This window comes from Pristis pectinata, chromosome 18 (genome assembly GCF_009764475.1).
Source record: "Pristis pectinata isolate sPriPec2 chromosome 18, sPriPec2.1.pri, whole genome shotgun sequence".
In the NCBI taxonomy this organism is placed as follows: Eukaryota; Metazoa; Chordata; class Chondrichthyes; order Rhinopristiformes; family Pristidae; genus Pristis; species Pristis pectinata.
The window spans coordinates 6,214,651-6,233,988 of NC_067422.1; the positions used below are offsets into that span (position 1 = coordinate 6,214,651).

At 41.0% G+C, this 19,338-nt stretch overlaps 2 protein-coding genes across 2 annotated transcripts in view; one reads left to right on the top strand and one right to left on the bottom strand.

Annotated features, from left to right (window-relative positions):
• LOC127579750 (centrosomal protein of 95 kDa-like) overlaps positions 1-1,190 on the bottom strand; it is a 57,480-nt gene extending 56,290 nt beyond the window's left edge. Inside the window, exon 1 of the mRNA XM_052032631.1 lies at positions 997-1,190. Within this exon, the coding sequence (XP_051888591.1) occupies positions 997-1,018 (22 nt within the window). The 5' untranslated portion in view covers positions 1,019-1,190. The remainder of the gene's footprint in view (positions 1-996) is intronic.
• A 367-nt stretch (positions 1,191-1,557) lies between these two features.
• On the top strand, positions 1,558-11,748 carry ddx5 (DEAD (Asp-Glu-Ala-Asp) box helicase 5). Its single transcript, XM_052032795.1, has 13 exons — positions 1,558-1,832; positions 2,391-2,559; positions 3,157-3,253; positions 3,826-3,959; positions 5,745-5,810; positions 5,887-6,028; positions 6,115-6,275; positions 6,797-6,969; positions 7,741-7,851; positions 8,620-8,681; positions 8,774-8,833; positions 10,117-10,341; positions 10,875-11,748. The coding sequence occupies exons 1-13, from the start codon at positions 1,786-1,788 to the stop codon at positions 11,378-11,380; spliced, it is 1,953 nt and encodes a 650-aa protein (XP_051888755.1). The 5' UTR covers positions 1,558-1,785; the 3' UTR covers positions 11,381-11,748.
• The last annotated feature ends 7,590 nt before the right edge of the window (positions 11,749-19,338 follow it).

The window sequence follows — 19,338 nt, forward strand, 5'->3', positions numbered from 1 at the left end:
TAAAGTTAATTCAGAGTCCATTGGTAAATGCAGAATCTTCGGGCGCATTATTCCAAGAAGTGCATTACAGCAGTTAGTTACAACGCAAACAGTACATTTTGGAAGGCTACACTGGACTCTAAACACTATCACAAAGATCTGGTTCCAAAAATAGAAATAAAACAAAATGTCGAGCTATGGAATTGTAATAATAAACACTCGATAAACCAAACCAAGGAGGTAAATTCAGAATGCTGCGCCACGGACCTGTATTAGCAATTTCAATTCGGTAACCAATGCAAAATATCACCGCAGTTTCACCCACCCCCCAAATAGAAGCAGCAGGGTATTAAACCAGGCAAGATTCCATTTCGATGCGCCACTCTAATCTGACTGACAACTCACATGGCTGAAATTTTGAAAAAACCTTCTTACTGCTGTCAGACGAAAGTCCAAGCAGGATCAAAACTAACGCATAAGCAAAGGGCCAGTATTAAAAGTGGAATAGAAAAACAGATTGTCAGCCTAACGCTGCAAGTGACAATTTTATTGAATCACTTAAATTAGCAACAACAACGCAGTCGAAGTGTGTATTAGGCAAGACCCCCCCCCCTCCCTCCCTCCCCTCCCCTCCCTCCCCTCCCTCCCCTCCCCTCCCTCCCCTCCCTCCCCTCCCCTCCCTCCCCTCCCTCCCCTCCCCTCCCTCCCCTCCCTCCCCTCCCCTCCCTCCTTTCTCGCTCTAACCGCCTCTATTGGCGTCTATAAACAAGTTTCTGGTTACCTTGACAGTGCCACTGAACAGCTGACAGAGATAAAGCACTTCCTGGTTTACACAACCAAATCTAGTCAACTACTGTTTAGAATAAAAATACAATAACAAATTTTAAAAAAATGAGGCAAATGACAAGATTTAAACGACTGAAGATTAGTTCAGATGGAAAACAGACACAACATTATCAGTGGCATCTTCTAGGTCACACGCTGGCCTACTGGTGGAGGCAGTCAACAGCAACCTACCTCTCTCATCAGGGATTTCCATCCTGGCTCAAGAAGGGTGATGTTATTGTTCTCCCCTCCGGCGAGGTAGCTGGTTTGGAGAGCAGGCCGTTGATTTCTCACGTTAACTGCACCTCAGCCATGGTGTTTTCGTGCAACTTCCATGCACAGAGGACCCTGTACATTTAAACGCTTCCTCGGTGCTGATTGGCTGCAACCGCCGCGTCACCAACCGCTCACACCCACAACTGCGTCACAAGCAAGGGCGATCGCCCGAAAGCGCTTTTTTAAAATTTTATACCTTTCCCATCCAAATCTTAATACTTAAAAACCGAACACTTTGAATAACATATTTTTTTTCACGTTCTTTTATCATGATGCCCTCGTTTATAGGTCTCCCCGCCTATAGTTTGATTGACGTCATCTGGTCGTCAAGGGGAAAAAAAGCCTCTTGCTCATTTGTAATCGTCGGCGTGACAAAGTAGTCCCCCCCCCCTCAACGAAAGGAGTCGGGAGGCGGGCTGAGAGGATGCATTTGGAGGCAAAATAAAACGGATTAGGTTCTTAAGCAGTCGGTTAAGAGGATTGGAATGTGGCGATGCGAAGAAGGAGGAGTGGGTGGGAGGTAGGCTTGGGGTTGCGGAGGGATAGGATGGAATGAGTTCCGGGCGGTGAGGCTTCCTCCCTCTCTCTCTCGCCGGCATTTACTAAAGGCGGACAAGGAGCCGGCATTTTAGCTCCTCATTCATCCTCGTGTTTGTCATCCTCACCGCTCCTTACACATCTACCTTGGAAACACTCGTCGTTTCAATGATGCCTGGTTACGATAGAGGTGATCGCAGCAGAGACCGTGGCGGGTAAGTGATTTTTTTTGGGGGGGGGGGGGGGTTTAAAGCCGATATCCGTCTGCTCAATGAGAGGGGGGGGGAAAACCCCGGCTCCGTTCTGATGGTCGGAAAATGCCGGGTGGTGGTGAGGGAGCGACCGCCCGCCTTACAGTCCGTTCACACACACACACACACACACACACACGATGCAGCAGTGAAAGACGGAAAATAAAATTAAATAATGTATGATTCATGGGGGTTGTGTGAAGACAGCGCGTTTCTGTAAAGGTGGGAATTTGGTTCGACCAACGAATAGCCGCTTAAATATTCACCCTTTGTAATCTCGCCGCAAAAAATTACTATTCGTATTACAGAAATCTTCAATTTTCCATATGACCTCGTGTGGCAGGTTTCTTCCTCGTACCGGTTTATCTAAAATGGCCGGGAGAGTCGGTTGTAATGATGGGGCGGGTGGGACAAAATGGATCTCTCGCCACCTTCTCTACCCTAGCCGGCCATGTGCGCCGCATGGAGTTGCCCGGCTCTGATACCAACCCCTGGAGTAAGTGTGAGGTATCTAATTTGCAGCTTCGGGAGCGGACCTCGCTTCGGTGGCAGCCGAAACGCGCCTGTTGCCGGTAGGAAGTTTGGGCAGCCCGGGGAGAAGCTGAGGAAGAGGAAATGGGACTTGAACGAGCTGCCCAAGTTCGAGAAGAACTTCTACGTCGAGCACATGGACGTGGTGAACCGACCTCCGGTATGGCTGGCTGACAACCTCTCAATTTGTTCGCAATGCTCTGAAATAGACAAGGTCATATGTCAGTGCCCCTAGTACTAGTAGCATTAGAATGGGGAGGATAAAGTCTGTTATAAAATTGGGAACCAGATACGGCCAAAGTTGTGGCTGATATTGTGATGGCGCATGTACATGCCGCTTATGGCTGGTCCAAGGTTGTTCTAATGGGATGACTCAAATGCCATTAGTCACCGACGTATGGTCGTCTTTCGCCGCCTACTGAAATCTACATGGCTGTTGAGCGGATATCTCAGTAAGTTTGAGCTTTATGTTGTAATCTAATGTTTGGTTTCCCCCTGGTGGACATTCTTCTGAACGAAGGAAAGGCAGTCAACTTACCCACGTGAAGGAAAATTAGCTTTTCAACGAGTGCCGCAAGCGCTAACCGTGATAAATTTTTTCGAAACTTTCACTTTTTGTTTGGGTTCCGATTGACGTGGACTGAAATTGGTCTTATTTTAATTTTCAGTTTGCATATATCTAATGTGTACAAGTTAGGATATCTGTATTGACAGAATTTTATAAAGTATTAAAATTTTGTAATTTTAACCAATGCAGCAAGAAATTGAACAGTACAGAAGAAGCAAAGAAATCACAGTTAAAGGGCTTGGCTGTCCAAAACCAGTTTTCAATTTTGTCGAAGCAAGTTTTCCAAGTAAGTATGTAATACTAATCCATTAAAGGATCTGCAGTCTGCCACTCTATAAGCAAACAAACCTGGCTTCAGTGAAACTGATCCCTTTGTTTATCTTGTCCTCAGACTTGGTTGCATAAATTGTAAGCTGTTTGTATGAATAAAGCAAATTGGATTTAGTGTACTGTTGTAACCTCTAAATCAGCACGTCCATTTTCAAAAGCAGGATCTGATGGAATAGTTCTGTTTGGAGATTTTTGATGTTTCAGTACTAAATGTGAGATCTTTTAGATTCAGTAAACTATATCAAATTGAAGCGATGCAGGTTTTGTTACCTGGCATGGTGATATCTCGGTGTACGCTGGTGCAATCTGTACATAGGCTGAGAGAACACAGAACTATTTAAGGTGTTGAAAAGTAGGTTGCTTTAGGGGTTACCCCAATCTGCTCAAGTAGTTGACCAGAATTTGAAGTGGAAAAAGTTGCCAGTAGGTTAAATTTTCCCGCTGAATGTCATAGTGCAATGCTTCGTATTTGATGTTTGTGATTCAAACTTGGACTTCTAAAGAACAAGTTCAATTTTCTCTCTACAGCATATGTATTGGATGTTTTAATGCAACAGAATTTCACAGAACCAACGGCTATTCAGGCACAGGGCTGGCCTGTTGCACTTAGTGGCAAGGATATGGTTGGAATTGCTCAGACTGGATCTGGTAAAACACTCGCTGTAAGTATAGTGGTACTTTGGGGGGTGCCTGTATGACTGTTAGGGGGTAATCTGTACCTTTTTTCTGTCCGCCTGATTGCAGCCTTTGTGATTGCACAATTCTCCCTTCTATCTCGTGGTCATACAGCATGGAAATGGGTACTTGGCTCACTGAGTCCATGCTGAACATCAAGTAGCATCGTTGCTAAACCCATTATTATTCTCCTGACGTTTCCATCAACTTTGTCCTTGCCCCAGTTTAACTTGCCCGTGTACTATGGACAATTTACACTTGTCATTTAATCTAAGAATTTGCATGTCTCTGTGACGTGGAAGAAAACCCATAAAGTCAGAAGGCAAACTTGCATACTTCACACAGATGGCACTGGAGGACAGAAATGAACCGAGGTTGCTGGAGCTGTGAGGCAGCAATTTTACCAGCTGTGTTATTGTGTCACCCCAGTTTGTCACTTGGATTGGCAGGATCATGTTTATCTGGTTCTTGTACTTAACCAGTTGAGATGGGAGAGGAACTTGTAACTTCTGCTTTGACCATTGCCTTTGGTGACCCCTAAGGATCTATCCCAAATTCCTTGTTTTCTCTCATGCTGCTTTTCCTATGAGGTGGGGAAAATAGTCTGTTTGCACATGCTATCTCACCATGACCTTTGCCAGTTCTGAACAAACAGAACTTTTCTCCCCAGTTTAAGATCAAAGCCAATACTCTGCCACAAACTCATTTCCCTACTTGCTACTTCCATTCCTCTGATTAAGGACAATCAAACTTATGTATAATCTTGGTGTTTACCATGTTATGTGATCTGTACCATCACCAAAGCAGGCAGTTGCCCTCTAAAAAAAAATTGTCTGACTCTTCTCAGCTACTGTGTCTATGGTCATATTATCTCTAAACTTGCCATTAAGTATGTTCTTGGGACTTCTTGAACCCCTCCTGTGGGGCTACAACTTTGCTATTTGTATCCAACTTGTGTTCACCCCTTGCCTCTGCTTGCTGATGTGCACTGAGTTAGCAACAGGTTAATTTTAAGTCTTGTTTTGTTCTCATTTCCATCTATGCCTATCTCTTAGTTTGTTCAGACCTGCAGCCAGATGTCTCTCCAAATTTGGCCTCCTGATTTTTCCTAAATTTTCACTGCTGTTACTGGTGTCTGTCCTTTAACTGCAAAACCCTAAATTTAGTATGGCTCTGCTCTTCCCCTTGTGCTCCTTAACATCTATTTTACCAAGTCTCCTATTGTTGCCTTAACCTTGTAGCTCAACATTCAAACTTTGTCAGTCCTTTTGTGAAGTATCTCAATTTTGCACAAGTGCAGTTCCTATAATTAAACTAATCTGTTTATTCATTAGCATCTCCCATCCTGAAATGGGAGGACTGCAGTGGCAGTCTCATCTAAAAGATGGCACTTGTGACATAAAACTGGGGTCCCCAATCTCCACTCTTTCTCAGGCAATGATGTTCTCAGAACATGTCGTCACTTTGCTCCTATGCTAATAATATCCATTGCTTATTTGGTGCTTGGGTGCTTTTTCAGTATGTTGGAATGTAGTAAAGTACTTGGGGACATCAGGAATTTAAGTTACTGTGGAAGGTTTTTCTAATTTGGCTACAGTGAATTTGATTGCATAACACAGGTTATTTTATGTTTGTAATTGTATTTGAATTCTTCCTGTAAATTTGATTTTGGCTCTAAATAATTTGGTAATTGTATTACTGATTTTCAAAATTCTCCTTTTGACCTGTGCAATTTATGTACAATATAATTCAATCTCTTAATTTCTTTGCAGTACTTGTTGCCAGCTATCGTTCACATAAATCATCAGCCTTTCCTGGAACGTGGTGATGGTCCCATAGTAAGTTGCATTTTATTTGAATTGCAAAAATTGTTAATGGATTGAAAACTGACATTAACCTATAAACTTTTCTTAGTGTTTAGTACTAGCACCAACAAGAGAGCTGGCTCAACAAGTACAACATGTGGCACATGATTATGGAAGAGTATCCCGCCTAAAATCGACATGTATTTATGGAGGGGCACCAAAGGGTCCACAGATTCGGGATCTTGAAAGAGGTATTGTGCCATTAATGTTGTAAATAAATTGCAGGATTTTCACTGTACTTTTATTCAAATAACTTAACTACCTTCTCTGATTATAGGTGTGGAGATCTGTATTGCAACACCTGGTAGATTAATAGACTTTTTGGAAGCTGGCAAGACTAATCTTAGAAGATGTACATATCTGGTACTTGATGAGGCAGATCGAATGCTTGACATGGGCTTTGAACCGCAGATCCGGAAAATTGTTGAGCAAATTAGGGTAAGTGTTTTGAATTCTTCTAATATAATACGCTTGCATCTTAAATGTTTGTTTTTCATTCAAAATGTCTGACTAATTGATCTGTTGAAAGCCATTTTGAAGCTGGTTACAACTGTTGCTATTCATTAATTGGCCAGTAGTGTCGCTGTAGAGCAGCTAGATAGTCCTTGTGTGAATTTTCACAATAAAGCCATCAGTGTCTTTATATTTTTTTTGCTGTAACAATGGCATGCCCCTGAGCCCTTAATGTTGTATCCAAATACTCAAAGCATTTTGTCCAGCCTCTTTGATTTATGAAATGTAGCTTAATATTTTCCTAAAATCATCCCTTCCATAAACCTCCACCGTTGAAGACAAATATGCAGCAGTAGCTATTTACACCTGCTTTTACTCTATTTTTAATGCCTTTTATGGGCACAAAGTGCAGCTAAAAAATTAATTTCCCCCCCCATGTCTCATGCTTGCATGCTTATGGTGCATTTTTGCCTTCCACTCTTTGGACCAATTTTTTTTCTCTTTAGCCTGACAGGCAGACCTTGATGTGGAGTGCAACCTGGCCTAAAGAAGTCCGACAATTGGCTGAAGACTTCTTGAAGGAATATGTTCAGATTAACATTGGTGCGTTGGAACTTAGTGCTAATCACAACATCCTGCAGATTATAGATGTATGCCAAGAGGTTGAGAAGGATGACAAGTAAGTGAAATTTGAATATTAATGTTTGTCTGATTGCTACACATTGCTGAATATACTTTTTTCCTACCCCCTCCAATATCTTTGCTTTTTTTTTGGGGGGGGGGGGAGAAGGGGAAGAAACTTGGTATTTAAATTCATGTCCAGGTACCTTGTCCTTTGAGCTTTGGGAAAACTTTCCATTCCCATCTATAAAATTGTTTGAGTCTAATGTAGCCCATGTACTTGAGCTTCCACCTCCCCTCCAATTACCCTATTGGAGTGGCCTGGCAGCAAGAAATGTAACTTTGTGATTTCTAGCTTGCTTTCCTCAGTACTTGAAAGTACTCAAAGTATGAGTACTACAAGGCTGTGAATTTTGAATATGATCTGAAACCCAATGATCTTCATGAGATTTGAAGGGTCCTTGGATAAGTTCCATTTATTTCATCCTTCTGCAGAAATAGCATGTACTGTTCAGTCAGTGGGGCATGGGTGGGTGGAGCAAATTGTTTGAAAGGCCAATATGCATGTAATTTTGAGTATTTGCATTCAAATGGTATCTTTCTGTTTTGATGATGAAGCATGCCATATAGTTGTGATCTATAGAGCTGGCTTTGAAGCCAGGCTTTACCTGTTCAAGTAAAAACCTGTATTGCACTGAGGACATCTAACCATAAGTGAAACTGGATTATCAAATTGTTTATTTTGCCTTCAATACTTGACTCAAAATCTTCAGCCTACTTTTGTAATCACTTTTATAACTGCCATAACTTGATTATTGCTTTAAATTAGATTGCTGAGGCTGATGGAGGAAATAATGAGTGAAAAAGAAAACAAAACAATCATTTTCGTGGAAACAAAGCGAAGATGTGACGAGCTCACAAGACGAATGAGGAGAGATGGGTGAGCAGTTAATGTTGAAACAGTGAATTCATGCAGGAAGCTCTTAGTTTCACCTGTCAAAATGTTAGATTTTTGAAATATGACCATGTATGCTTACTATCCTTAACAGACCTACATTATCTGAACAGCTGATTAGGTTATTTTGGTGAAAACTACCTGATAACTATTGCATTCAGGGCTTTTCATGATATTAAGTTCATTTGCAATTGTTTAGGTACGTTCTGTGTAAAGATGTTACAAATGCTTAACTAGTATAAACCTCTTTTTGGGGGCTGGCAGTGGTACAAACTATAGGATAATTAGATTTTAAATAGTCTTGAACAGCTTGAATATTATGCACAACTGCTTATGAGTGGTATCCAACATTGGAGACTGGAAAGCATGCCATTGTGGACCACTATAAAATAAAGTCCTCAGCAGATGCATTGTGTCCTATAGCATTGAATAGAATTTTTGTTATGGTTAGCAATAGTGACAAAATTAGCAGGAGGTTTAATGCTGATGCACTTTGAACTTTGCTAAATCATGTATTTGCTGAATACTGGGAGCAATGCATGTAGCTATGTAATTAGATAATATGGGGCTGGTGTGAAGAAAGATTCTACAAATTATTCATGTACCATGCATCTAGTTTCTAACAGCTTGAAATCACCATGCCTGAGAAATGAAACTGCTGGGTTCAAATTGTTAGATTGCAAGATGAAGTTTAGAAATTTGTTTCTTTCCATATCTGGATAATTTCACATTGTATCACCTTTCCTGTTGTAGGTGGCCAGCAATGTGCATTCATGGTGACAAGAGTCAACCAGAGCGTGACTGGGTTCTAAATGGTAAGTGATTCTCTAGCTTGAGCTTCATCTTTTAAGCATTTCTGAATATGCACAGTCTTAACTTTTTTTTCTTTTTTTTCCCCCCCAATTAGAGTTTCGGTCAGGCAAAGCACCAATCCTTATTGCGACAGATGTTGCTTCCAGAGGTTTAGGTTAGTAATGCCAATCCAACTTGTGACTTTTCTCCACTTTATTCAAAGATTTAAAGAAAGTATACCATTGCTTTCTTTAACATGTCTTTGCATTTTTTTTCTAAGTTGTGTAAAGGTGCAGTCTTTGTGGCAGGGCCTAGGCATGACAGTTCGAGGACTCGAGAGGGGGAAGGAGGACAAATCGATGTGATCGGCTGGCAGCTACCCAGTCGAATACAAAGATGCTGAACAGAGAGCATTGTGCCAGTAATCTTCAAAAGGCGGAATGATCAACATTTACCCGCCACCCTAAAATCTGTTCTCGCCCTGGATGACGTGAAGCACTTACCACTCATTAAATCTTTGGTTCCTTTTTTGTTATGGTCACTCAGCATTATGCCCTGGTTTCATTTTCCCCATTTTACTTAGCTAAATTATTTTTTTTTTAAGTTAGTGAGTTTACCAAAATAGTGGTGTGCCGAACAAGTGTCATATTGTTAAACTTTGTTCATTGCTTCATGTTTTTTTTAAAATGGAGAGCCAAGTTAACCTCGGTAAGATCCTTCCCAGAAATTGGTGGTGAGTACTGGCACAAGTTAGTGAAAGATTGGTAGATCCCAGTTTTAGATGACATTGAATCTAGCAGCGTAATGCCCTCGTAATTTTTGAAGTTCCTCCCTCACCTAGTGTACATTAGTCATGTCAGGACCTGCCAAACAGAGACATTTTCTCAAGTGAACACTGGCTTCTTAGAAGTGCTTGCCTAGACAAGATGTCAAAAGGAAAACCTGAGTAGGGAGGTACTGGGGATATAGGTGTCCATTGGGCTCTGTTTAATTGTAGTCTATTTTGGTCTTGGCAAGACATGCAGTGTGGCCTGAATCCTGAGCTTCTCATGAATGTGTAGGAAGGACCTTGCCTGACTGTTCTAAGGTCCTGAATGGCACATGAAGAGGCAACAATGTACAAAGTGGCCCCAACTGTATAGAAGCATCCGGATGTCACTTGATAACATGTGGGGAGTTCGCTGACTTGGGAATGGACTAGTGAATGCATACTCCCAATGGTAAGATCTCAAAATATCTCTCTGATTTTGGGTTGTTCTCTTTTTTAAGGGGAGTGTGCATTGTTTTCTCTTCCCACAGTAGTATTCCCGCAGGGTTTGAACTAAGGGTTGTTTTAACATTTGCTTTACAGTCATTGATGCTGCAGCTGGTTGCTCACTTGCTAACTTCTGTTTTTGATCTGACTGTTGTGGTGTGCATAATATGCACCTGCTTTTGCAACACTGCAACACTTTACAGATGTTGAAGATGTGAAATTTGTCATCAATTATGACTACCCTAACTCCTCTGAAGACTATATTCACCGCATTGGGCGAACTGCCCGCAGTTCCAAAACTGGCACCGCTTACACGTTCTTTACTCCTGGCAACATAAAGCAAGCAAATGACCTTATCTCTGTGCTTCGTGAGGCAAATCAGGCCATCAACCCAAAGCTAATTCAGATGGTAGAAGACAGAGGTTCAGGTAATTGTTAAAATTTTACTAAACACAATTTGCAGTTTGCATCTAGTTGAACTGAATTTCATTATTGGCCTTCATTATATAAGGCTTCTAATATGAGTTTAAAGTAAGGGATGTAGAGGATTAAAGAGTAAGATTTGTGTGATAACCAGGATGAAAAGTGCAGTGGGTGAGTTTGGAAGCATGAAATGAGATATTACTTGCCTTGTAATGTTTGTGTATGGTGATTGGAAAACAATTTGAGGATTGAATATAAAATGCAGTCCTTCATTGTATAGATATCTATGAAGAAAGGATGGCTGACCAGATTAAATTGCAACATGGCCATCTGAAATAAGCCTGTGTTTAAAACAGTTGTGGTTTTGTGGAAGGGAGTAAAACTGGAAATCCTAGTCTGGGTTGTCATAAAATGTGGTCAAACCTGAACCAGCCAATTGAGAGAGTGAGGGGGCATGATGTTTGATGTCATAAGTAATCTGCATGTAATTAATGATTATGCTAGTCACAATCAGTAATTGTTTGTCTTAATTGAACAGGTCGTTCCAGGAGTAGAGGTGGCTATAAAGATGATCGCCGTGATGATAGAAGAGACCGATTCTCTGGTTCCAACAGGATTGGGGGCTACAATGGTTTTAGGAATAGGGATAGTTTGGACAGGGTATATGGACCAGGAGGCAGAGAGAATGGTTTTACACAGACTTTTGCCTCTGCTAACCAAACTGCCTTTGTTTCTGGGAAATTTGGCTCCACGAACAGTTTTCCAAGTCTATCTCGGTTTGGAAATTCCAGTTATCCAGGATCTGTAAACCAGGGAACCAGTGCATTTGGCAGTCAGAGTCAAAATGGTTACAAGGCTGTCGGTAGCAAGGTCCAGCAATTTGGAAGTGGTCATTCTGGTACTAATGCCATGCAGAGCAATGGCATTGGTCAACAGTCTGTGGGGGCTCAGTACCAGTATCCACCTCCACCTTTGATGGGAATGGGTTTCCAGACACAGACTGGTTATCCTATGCCTCTTACATATGGTGGAATGCAGAAATAACTTATTGAACTAGATGTTGAGTTTTTCATTCTCTTCTGACTTGTACTGTAACTTTTTTGTTTGAGAGGATGAGGAAGTTCTTTAATATTAGAAACCATTGATATTCCAAGAAAGACTGCAGTGCAGCAGTAGGATTGGTGCACTTTCCCCATTATTTAATTTTTTGTTACTTTACATTCCTTGGAAAATTTTTGTTAGTCTTTTTCTATTAGAATGGCAGATTAATATTATACAAGTTTAACTTATGCATAAAGTACCACAGTGTATGTAAAGATGCATGTCCTTCCAATATGGAAGTTTGAAAGTCTTGGAGTTCTGTATGTATGTAACTGCCAAAGTGTCATTTTAAATAAAAATTAAAATTTTGATTCTATTGTACATAATTAAGAATACACCAGTTTACACAATTGCTTGTTCTGAATTAACGGTCAGCACCCTAATTTGTGGTTACGTTCTCGTACTGATTAATTGCTACAAATTTGAAACTGGGAATTACCTTTGGGTGAGACAAATGTATCACAAAAATATAAATCCAGATTTAACTTAAACTATGGCTGTGTGAAAGGTAAATTTAAGACTGGGAAACTTTTTGCACACTGATTCAACCAGTAGCAGCACATCTGTTGTGCATTGTTACGAAACAGACTTGTACCAATTGTGTCTGGGAAATTGGCTGTTTAAAAAAAAAGTTATTTATACAGCATAGTAACAGGCCTTTCCGGTCCTATGAGCCTGCGCTGCCCAGTTACACCTGTGTTAACCTACTAACCCGTACATCTTTGGAATGTGAGAGGAAACTGGAGCACCTGGAGGAAACCCATGCAGACACAGGGACTTGCCAATTGGAAGGGAATTCTGTCCATGCCACAAGTTCATTTTAAGCCATTCTCTAGCAAAATGACAAATTAAGTTTGAACTTCTAATGCAAGATCTTAGGGACACTTTAAAAGACATTAATCCTAGCTTCCTGTCACATCTTTTAACCTTGTAATTACTGCTAAACTCTAATAACCTCCCCATGCTACATTGCTTTTTCTGGATCATCCCATTTGACAGGAAGCTAAAAACCAAATCTGTTTTAAATGATGCATAATCTTTCTTGGAAATAGTATTAATTATCCTTTGTCTCTTGCATGTGGTGGAATGCAGAGGTAGATTTCTGAAATGGATTGTTGTCAATTTACTGCAACCTTGAGAGGTTGAGCATTTAATAGAAATGGTTTGATATTAAGAGGATTATTTGCCAGAACCAACTTTTTTTCAAATTGTTGGCCCAGGCATACTACACTTTGCCTCTAGTGTTGATTGTAGTAATCAAAACTAAATTCTTAATCTTAAGTAATGGGAATTGCAGGTTAATATCTTGAAATTGCTACTCCAAATTAATGGGTCCATGGTGTAAATACCATTTGGTCTACAGTAACCTGATTCTTTATGTGGGCATAGTTTCAGCTTGAATAGATCAAAATGTGATGAGTTGGAATTAACTGGGCATCAATTGTGACGTCAACCTGCCATAATTTCAACCCTAACTGGTATCTAGTACTTGCTAAATAACTAATCAGTGTGCTGATGCAAATAGATTTGATATCTAAATTTGCAAAGGATTTAGAAGGATACTTGCATCTAAATGTACTATGCTAGATTTGATATCAACTGGAGATCTTGACAGTGCTCTCTACTTGAAAATCAAAATATTTTTGTATTTATCAACTCAGTCTTTTAAGACAATGTGAAATTCTCAACTTTAGAATACACCTTTTCATGTTCACAATAAATAAGATTTGTACTGTATAGGCCAGGAAATGGCTGCCTTCAGGACTCTTAATATTACTGCCATTCAAATGCTGGTTCTGACAATAGTTTAAGAGCCAAACTATTGTGGCGAGTTCTTCCCCTGGCTCTATTCTTTAAGAAAAACCTTTCCACTATCTACAGGGCACATCAGCTGTTCAGTGAAATATTTTCTGCTTGCATGATTGCAAAAAATAATTGTAAAGTTCAATGCCTTTCGAAGATCCAAGGTCGTGTGAGGGTAAAACTTCCACCCACATATGCCCTTAAATCATGTACCATCCAGACTCAACCAATGATGCACGTTAAGCATTTTGTAGTCCTGGAGCTCCCCACCTAGAGATGAAAAAAAAATTCAACATGTAGGCTTTAGCAATTAAGTCAGGAGCTCCACCATCTTGGGCTACATATGAGCACAGCAACATTTGCATGTTTTAGAATAATGAAAAAAAACAAAAGGACTGTTGGAGGCAATGCAGATTGTTAATTATCTTGATAGGGTTTTTACTGTGTTGCAATGAAAAATGCTGCAAATATTCAGTAGGTTGGGCAATTGTGAAAAGAAATTCAGTTACTTTAAGTTGGTGACCACTTAGAACTGGGGAAAAGGTGCTGATGTAATGGGTGTCTCTAAATTTTCTGATATTTCAGAGCTTCAGTACTTGGAGTACCTTGCATTTCTGCTATGATATTCCTTTGTTATGATTCCCTGGGCATGGTTAGAGTTCCAGCTGCCAGGTAAAATGTTTGCTTCAACACCTGCAGCATAGTGCAATGACAAAACATTTAGGTGGAAAACACAGCTCCCCACAGTGCATTTTAAGCCTCAATCTGCAAGAAGCCTGATGGACTGTGACATACTTAGTGTGATTTGTATTAGGAATTGTGTTTAAGTAGCGTCCAGGTCAGTCATATTAAATGGAATATTAATCATTTTATTGTGTTCAATTGTTCATTACTCACTAGATTAATCATCATAAGAGACCTGCACCTGCTGGTACATGAATCAATCTAATTTCCTTTTTGATAAGTCTATAAGAGTCACACCCTCATGTAATCAGATAGTTAATCAGCCCTCATTACCTTAAGAATATGAGAATGTTTTGCAATGCTGAAATGGAGAGATCTCCCACAATTTCACATTTGTAACCAACCCTATCAATGTGGATTAGAAATAATTTAATCAATATTTCTGGTTGTATTTCATTTATTAGATATATTAACATTTACATTGTATCTAGAGGATTCCAAATTTGTTGCATTTGTATTTTTTCAAAGAAAGTACTCCTAATAAACTCCAGTCCTGATGAGGGGCCTCAACCTGAAATGATGATTGTATTTCCCTCCATAGATGCTGCCTGACCTGCTGAGTTCTTCCAGCAATTTGTGTGTTACTCCTAATTTACCATCCTTTTCTGGACATTGTGATTCATATTAGGGTTAAGTTTTCAAAATGTTTGACCCAAGCAGCCATTCTTGTGAACCTTAATGATGTAGGCAGGTTGATTGATGGCAATGTTCTTGCTCTGCTGGGTCAAATCCTATCAGTGAAGTAAGTAAATGTTTATTCTTTCACGAAGCAGCAAAACAGACTACAGTTCATTAATTCCCTTTGTAGTCAGTGATGGTGTTAATTTATTCTTGCCTGATTCCTATTTTAGATGTTTGTTTACCTGCCGTCACAACTGGGGGCCCTAGAATTCTACATTTTAACCTTGCTTGCTTTAGTCAGGTCAATGAACCTTCTGCATTTCTTTACAGTCTTGAGGGATGGGTGGTGTGGTGTGGTGTGGTGAGATGTATGGCATTCTTACACATCCCTCCACAAACCATGAAAGAGATGCTTTGTGGATTTCAGATAAGTGTTCCTAAATGTTTAGCCACCTTGAGGGGCTTGGAAATTGATACATTTGATACGAATGAAGAGAGTCCTCCTTCATGTGCTCTTCTCAGTATTTCAGTTGTTGGTGCAATATCCTCAAGTATTCATTCTTGAAATGTAGAAAAATGAGCCATCAAATCCAGATGTTTCATTCTTAGCTGCTGCTCCCCATTCAATGTGGTAGTCTTCATCCAAAATGGGTTTTTAAACAGATCTCTGATATCTAACCAACCCTGAACACTATTCCCATTTTACACGTGTTTTAGGTGATATGCAAATTAATCTTGCAATACAATTCAATGCAACTCTCGAGTTCCTGGTGGTGATCCTTTTCAACTTAATGAACTGTCAGGACCTTTCTATCTCTCGTACTTCAAACACATTTCAGAATGTCAAAAGAAAAAAATGAAGCTAACATCTGTATTTTTCAAACCATAGTTTTGTCCAGAAACTTTTTTTAAGCAACTGGCATCTAAGCTCAAGCAGACACCACACCATAGCTGAATAATAATTTGAAAAGTGAATTCCGATTGAATGTAGTCCTTCATGTGTGGGGTGACAGGGATGTGATAATGTTGCTGTTGCTGGAAATTGTGACATGTTTTATATAAACAAAATGGAAGATTATAAAAAGACTGGGTATATTAAAGATCTGAAAGGGGACCTGAGAGTGAAACTAGAAGTCATGGGTCTACTTTGAGAAGAGGGGATGATGTAGACATGGAAATTAAGGGGAAAAGTCTATCAAATATAGGATTTGGAAAATAGAGGAAATATTAAGATGTCCAGCATGTTTGGAAATGTATTCCAGACTCAAGAAACAAAGGAGGAAATAGCCAAAAATCTGCATCACTTTCTAATCTTTACCCATAACAGTGCTGGAGAACTGGAAGACTGTTCATGTAATTCATTGTTTAAAAGGGTGGAAAGGAATAGATCTAGTAACTACAGGCCGGAAAGGTTCCCATTGGTTGTAGGTAAATTATTGTCCTTTATTATCAAGAGCTTACCCTTTTGTTTTTAATGTGTGTATATAAAATGCCTTGAGATTCTCTTTATTCCTCCTTCAAGCACATTTAGCACCCCCGCCCCCCCCCCCCCCCCCCGAGGTCTAGCCTTACCCTTATAACTATCTGAAAACTTACGGGGTTGTGATTATTGTACTTAAAATGCCCTCCCGATTAAAATCCGATCACCTGGCTAGGTTCACTTCCCAACACAAGGAGGCCACTTTCCCATCATTTCTAATCCCATAATGGTGATTGCACCTTTCATATTCCTGAGCTCTACTCATATTGCCTCACTGAATGTCCTCTCTAAGTGCCACCGTGACACTTTCTCTGAAATAGTAGTGTAGCTCCCTCAGCTCTACATCCCTCTCGTGTCTGAAATATTAGAATCCCGGTATGTTGAGCTGCCAGTCCTGCCCATTCCTCTACCAAGTCTCTGTAATGGCTATGACATTATAGTTCCATATGCTTAATCCATGCCCAAGTTATCTGCTTTACCTGTAATACTCATTGCAGTGAAGTAAATCTGCCTCAGTCCATCAGCCCAACAGTGTTCATTAACCTAGCACTGCCTGTCCTTCCTTTCAGACTTATTTGACCTAACCTCTGCTCTGGTTCCCACCTCAAGTTGCAATAACAAACATGTGTGTGTGGATATTGTTGTCCCTCCAGTTTAGGTGCAACCTGTCCTTGTGCAAGTTCCACCTGCCCTGGAAGAGAGCCCAAGATCTATGTTCCTGAAGCCCTCCCTCCTGCACCAGCTTCTCAGCCATGCATTTAACTGTACTAGCTTCCTATTTCTTGCCCAACTAGCACGTGGCACAGGAACTAATCCTGGGATTACATCCTAGTGGTCTTGTTTAACTTTCTGCCTAACTCCCTAAATTCAGTTTGCAGGACCTCATCTCTCTTCCTGCCTATGTCATTAGTACAAATAAAGACCATGACCTCTAGCAGCTCACCCTCCCCTTTCAGAATGTCCTGTGCCCGCTCAGAGACATCCTTGACCCTGACACCAGGAAGGTGACATTCCATCTTGGAGTCTCGCTCCTGGCCACAGAAACAAGTATGAGGTGTTGCACTTTAGGAGGTCAAATGTAAGAGGGAAGTATACAGTAAATGGCAGATTCCTGGAGCTGGATTTCTTTGCTCTTCTATATTGCTCCTAAATTCCCGGAACTGGGATGCCTCGCTCTTCATGATGTTGCTCCTGGATTCTGGAGCTGGGATATCTTGCTCTTCACAGTGTCATTCCCAGATTACTGGAGTTGAGATATCTCACTCTTCACAATGTTGCTCCTGGATTCTTGAGCTGGGGTGCAAGGAGCTCTGCACTGATTCAAGTTCCCAGGGTTGGTGAGTTTCACCTTTGGTATCACTGCTCTCAGCTTCCTGGAATATGGTTTGCCAGCACTACTGCTCCCGGTGCTGTTTTTGCTGAGTCTTATTTTTGTGTTATCTATTTCATCTTTTCCATCCACATTGTCTTTTTTTACCCCAATCTCCTTGGTCCTCTTCAGAGGCAGTGTCATTGTGATCATGTGGGGATTCCAGATATCTCTTACTTGCTTTGAACTTCTGCTCCCCTAGCTTGTGGGTACTTCTTTTCCTCCCTTGATTTGGCCACAGCTTCTGGGTTGCTTTTGGTTTCCTGTTACCTCTGGACTGAGAGGTTAACTTCGATGTTGTCTGATTGCACTGTGTTTTCTCCCTCTCTTCCTTCTGGTGCTTCTCATATGGGGTTGGAGTCTTGGTTTGTTATGCGCCACTGTGACCATTGCTTTCCACTCCTGAATTCTGTTTGTATCGTTGACTGGGCATAGATACATTTTTCATTTGGGCAGGTTTTATAGAAGTGCCCAGCCTCACCAAACAGGTTGCTGCATTTGGCTTTCTCCAGTTGAGTGTTTGTTAAGCTCCATTCTGCAATTTAGGCAGACCCTGCTTCATGTCCAGATTTGCCACACCCTGATATCCCACATAGCTGTGACCTGTGCTAGTAGAGAACATGATGCAGGTGGATCATAATGTAATCCTTGTCTGCCCTCAGCTAGGCTTTAATGCTTCTCTTACTTGTTTACATGTCATCCATTGCCCTGATAGCTGTGCTTTTCTCTGCCTCTTTGATGTATCTTCGGAAGAAGGTGAGGATGTCAACCATTATAGACAAGGGTTCATTCTTTTTCTTGTGGGATTGGAAAGAAAACCTCTGTATTCAGCACTGACAAGGGTGCTTACTTAGTCTTCTCCTCAAAGGATTTCACCATCCTCAGGCAGCCATCCATTTTCCAGTAGTTGTGGCAATGTACCCACTGCGAGGGAAATCCCGTAGTGTAAAAATCTGCCCCTCACGGTTCAAGCAACACCTTAGTCACAGTTGTACAGCACAGAGCTGGGTCCTTCAAACCACCGCGCCCATGTTGACTTTTTTTTTACCAATCTACACTAAACCTATTTGCCAGCATTAAGACTGTATCCTCCTTCAGAAATTCCTTGCTTCCAATGTGCTTCAACTTCACCAGACTTTACATGAGTCATAGAGCAAATCAGCATGGATACAGGCCCTTCAGTCCAATGAATCCATGCCAACCACGGTGCCCACCCAGCTAGTCCCAATTTCCTGTGTTTGGCCCATATCCCTCTAAGCCCTGCCCCTGCATGTACCTATCCAAGTGCTTCTTAAATGACACTATTGTACCTACCCCAACTACTTCCTTTGGCAGCTTGTGCCATATACTCACCACCTTCTGTGTGGAAAAAGTTGCCCCTCAGGTCCCTTTTAAATCTTTCCCCTCTCACCTTAAATCTATGCCCCCTAGTTTTGGACTCTCCTACCCTGGGGAAAAGGCTGTTACCATCCACCTACCTACGCCTCTCATAATTGTAAATATTTCTGTAAGGTCGCTCCTCATTCTCTTACGTTCCAAGGGATAAAGACCTAGCCTGGCCAACCTCTCCCTATAACTCGGGCTTTCTCGTCCTGGCAACATCCTCATGAATACAAATGTTTCTGCATAACATGCTGAGGTGAAACATTTCTCATTACTAGTTTAAGATTTGAATCTCTTCCCCCGCCGCATTAACAGAGCTCTTGAACTACCCAACCTCTGGCAGATCCTAGCCTGTCAAGAGATCAGGTGAGTTTTCAGGAGCAACTTTAAAGAACACAAGTACATCACCTTCCAGAAGTGGTGAAAAGGGATACACCCTACTCTAGCAAAAATATTAGAAAAGACAATTTGCTGGAGGAACTCGGCAGGTCGAGCAGCATC